This window comes from Haliotis rubra, unplaced genomic scaffold (assembly GCF_003918875.1).
Source record: "Haliotis rubra isolate DU_JTF1 unplaced genomic scaffold, ASM391887v1 Scf368, whole genome shotgun sequence".
Lineage (NCBI taxonomy): Eukaryota > Metazoa > Mollusca > Gastropoda > Lepetellida > Haliotidae > Haliotis > Haliotis rubra.
The window spans coordinates 550,399-553,744 of NW_025767044.1; the positions used below are offsets into that span (position 1 = coordinate 550,399).

The 3,346-nt window shown below is 42.9% G+C and overlaps 1 protein-coding gene across 1 annotated transcript; it reads right to left on the minus strand.

The window, feature by feature from the left end:
- Nucleotides 1-867: 867 nt before the first annotated feature.
- Nucleotides 868-2,565, minus strand: LOC124285748. Its single transcript, XM_046722021.1, has one exon. It carries the CDS (start codon nucleotides 2,334-2,336, stop codon nucleotides 1,188-1,190), a length of 1,149 nt encoding a protein of 382 aa, XP_046577977.1. The 5' UTR covers nucleotides 2,337-2,565; the 3' UTR covers nucleotides 868-1,187.
- Nucleotides 2,566-3,346: the final 781 nt, after the last annotated feature.

Sequence of the window (3,346 nt, forward strand, 5' to 3'; positions counted from 1 at the left end):
ACCCCAGCCTGTCAGGGAAGCGTCTGATGTGAGCACGACATCTGGGTCGGGAGTGTACACGGGTTTAGGCATGTTACCTAAGTTTTGTATCCACCAGCTGAGTTCAGATAGAAAAGACGGCAGGAACCTGCACAATTGCATTAAAATTGCCCTTGTTCAGCGACAATAACGTGTTCTTTTCTATCTCCAACCGTTTATAATGCAGCACAGCAAACTTCATACCTGGTTCCGAGGCAACGAATTTACCAATCAAGGAGGCCAGTTCTCTAATAGAGACAGTGTTCTTTTTAGTCAATTCCACACAGCATTTTTTTGATTTTCCCCGTTTTTTCCTCAGTCAAACTAACTGTCATATCTCGAGAATTCAGAACATATCCGAGGTACGTTATAACCTGCGTTGGAACAAGGCTTGACTTGCGAGGATGTATAGTAAAACCAAGGGAGTCAAAAAGTTGAATTGTAGCTGTGATATTTGCTTGACACAAAGAATAAGTATCCCCTTCAAGAATGCTATCATCAATATATCCTGATATCGTGTGGCCTTGTTTGTGCAATTCTCCGAATGGAACTTTCAACACTTTGGTAAATATTCTTGGGGCAGAAGTTAACCCATTAGCCAAGCATGTAAATTGAAAAAGCTGCCCGTCCCAATAAAACCTCATGAATTTCCTGTAATCTTTGTGCACTGGGATCGTGTAATATGCGTCTTTTAGATCCACGCTAGCAAAGAAACAATCTGGCTTCATTAAATTTATGGCTGTTTTTATAGTGTCCATTTTAAATTTCACTTTGTCCACTTTCTTATTTAGCACTGTTAGGTCCAGAATAATACGGATACTTCCATCCTTTTTTATCTCTGCTGAAAATGTTTGAGATAAATTGACCTGCACACGGTTCTGCATGTTGAATAACACCTGTCATGGTCATATGGACAACCTGTTGGGTAATAGCCACGTGTTCATTTTCACTAAATTGAATCGGCCTTGGGGATTGATCTTGTGAAGGTAGCTGGTCAAATTCAATTATATAGCCATCACTGACAGTATCCAAAATAAATGTATCAGACGTTAGTTTTTGCCACTGATAACAACAGGAAGCTGTATTACCAGCTTTAAAATTATCCGGTGTATGCGTTAAGGTGTCACAGAGATCTCTCACCTCTTTAGTTGGGGCAGATAGAGTGCACTCTACTGCTTTTTCTGTTGTTGGTAGCCGCCTCTCCTTTTGAAGTTGTTCCGGCGGTTCTGACCTAAAAAACGCCGATCTCGGTCGTTCCGGCCCTGATGCTGGTGAGTGTCACGTCTTACGTAACTGGGCTTTCCACCTCGGGTTTGTTTCCATGGTAACTGACCTGGCCTGTCTCCGCCACCGCTTAATTTGGCAGAGAGGGTTTGAGCTTCAGAAATGTCCTTTATTTGTTTTGCAAGATCATCGCCGAAAAGCTGGTCAGTGACAGGATTGTTATGTGCACACAGCTGTTTGTAAGCTCCTTTGAGCTCCGGCTTGAATGTGTCCTTCCTGTGATTTGTGAGTTCTACGAACACAGCTGACAAGAGGCGTAGAGAATCGCAAGACTTCTTCGCCAAAGTTTTTAAATTGATCTGTTGCTTCTTATCTCTAGAAGCATTCATAACTTCATCAGTAAGCTCCAGAATAGGACAAAAAGCCTTAGCCAAGAGGCTTTGAACATTTTGTAGCTTGGAATCTATGGATCTGGTTTGTGGTTTGACCTGATTCCACACTTGATTGTTCACTCTCGGAACAGTCAGATTAGGGCAGTTTTCTGGCTTCTGATACTTATCCTTCGTCTGATTCAGTGCTTCGAGATTCAGCTGCGATCTCAGCCCTTCATTTATAGTCCTTCCCAGAACCTCGTTCACTTTAGGACCAAATTTGTCATCATTGTTGAAATAAGCATTTAATTCGAAGATGACTGCGTCAACTTCATTCTCACTTTCTGCTTCATGATCACTTTGTAAAGTGTCAACTATGTCATCAAAAGGATCATTGTCCTCTGCGTCTGACATATCACTATCAGCAGTAAGTCGGCATCGCTTCTGCGAGTCGCACTCGCCACTGGCTTTACGCTTCAGTGACCCGCCCTTTCCAAGACCACTCGGCCCAGCTTGTTGATCGCTGACCTCTATGACAGGGGAAGAAACCTGTTTTCTTTTCGCCCCAATTTGAATGATTGTTTCCGTCAAAAATTTTATGGACTCTGCCTGTTGCTGCTGCGCAGCAAGGACTTTTGCTAGAGCATCGTCATTGGGAGAGGTGCTGCTGCTCTCTCTCTCCCGACTTGTTCCCTCTGCGAGGGGACATTGCTCTGACGCCATATTGGTCAGCTCCAAGTATTGTCAGTACCACTAGGATTTTTGTCCTTCGTACGGGAAAGTTCCAGCACCGCTATATCCGTGACGCTGGGATACACATCCGAAATCCGTGAACAATGTAGAGACGACGTCAAACACACTATATATATCCGTTTGTGAAAATAATCCGATGTTGGAAGAATCTTCTATAAAAACTTGTCAAGACAACTAGGAACACATTCGCTACTGACTAGTGCGCATGCGCGTCTCTCTCTCACGTGACCCCTAAGGAAGGATGGTGATATGTAATCAATCGTGTAAAGCTAACCTGTTGGGTTTATGGACAATCCTTGACGATGACCAGTGTCAGCATGACAGCTTGGAGGTAGCTCGAGGGATATGTATATACGATACCTATCACATGAAATTCGCTTTGATACAGCTGTGTAGGCGGATGGCATCAAGTCACAGCACGTAAGCAGTACTTTGAAATAACTACAAACCCTGACAATTAACCCTTGACATTAAGACGTATCGTTGCGTCCATGAGTGTTCGATCGCAATACACTGGGTCATCACAATGACATGTTGCAGCTGCTAAGTTACGCAAAGCTTAACTATGTTGCTATACTAAAACATATGAGTGGGATAGTGAGTGAGTGAGTGAGGTTAGTTTTGCGCCACACTCAGCAATATGGCGGCGGTCTGTAAATAATCGAGTCTGGGCCAGACAATCCAGTGATCAACAACATGAACATCGATCTACGAAATTGGGATACGATGATATGTGTCAACTAAGTCTGACCCGTAAGTCGCCTCTTCCGGCAAGCATGGGTTGCTGAAGATCAATTCTGACCCGGATATGCACGGGTTTCATGTATACTGTTATGAAAGTTTATATTTTCTGAACAATTTACAAAATATTCTATTTAAGCAAACAGAAATAGCTGTAACATTTTTACAAAGGCTGTTGTTGATTATATCATCACGATGCCTCTTCAGTTATTAGGCAAGAGTTATTACACAGGACGGAT

Coding starts and splice junctions, on each gene's coding strand:
- LOC124285748 (XM_046722021.1), bottom strand. CDS start 2,336: ATGGCGTCAGAGCAATGTCCCCTCGCAGAGGGAACAAGTCGGGAGAGA.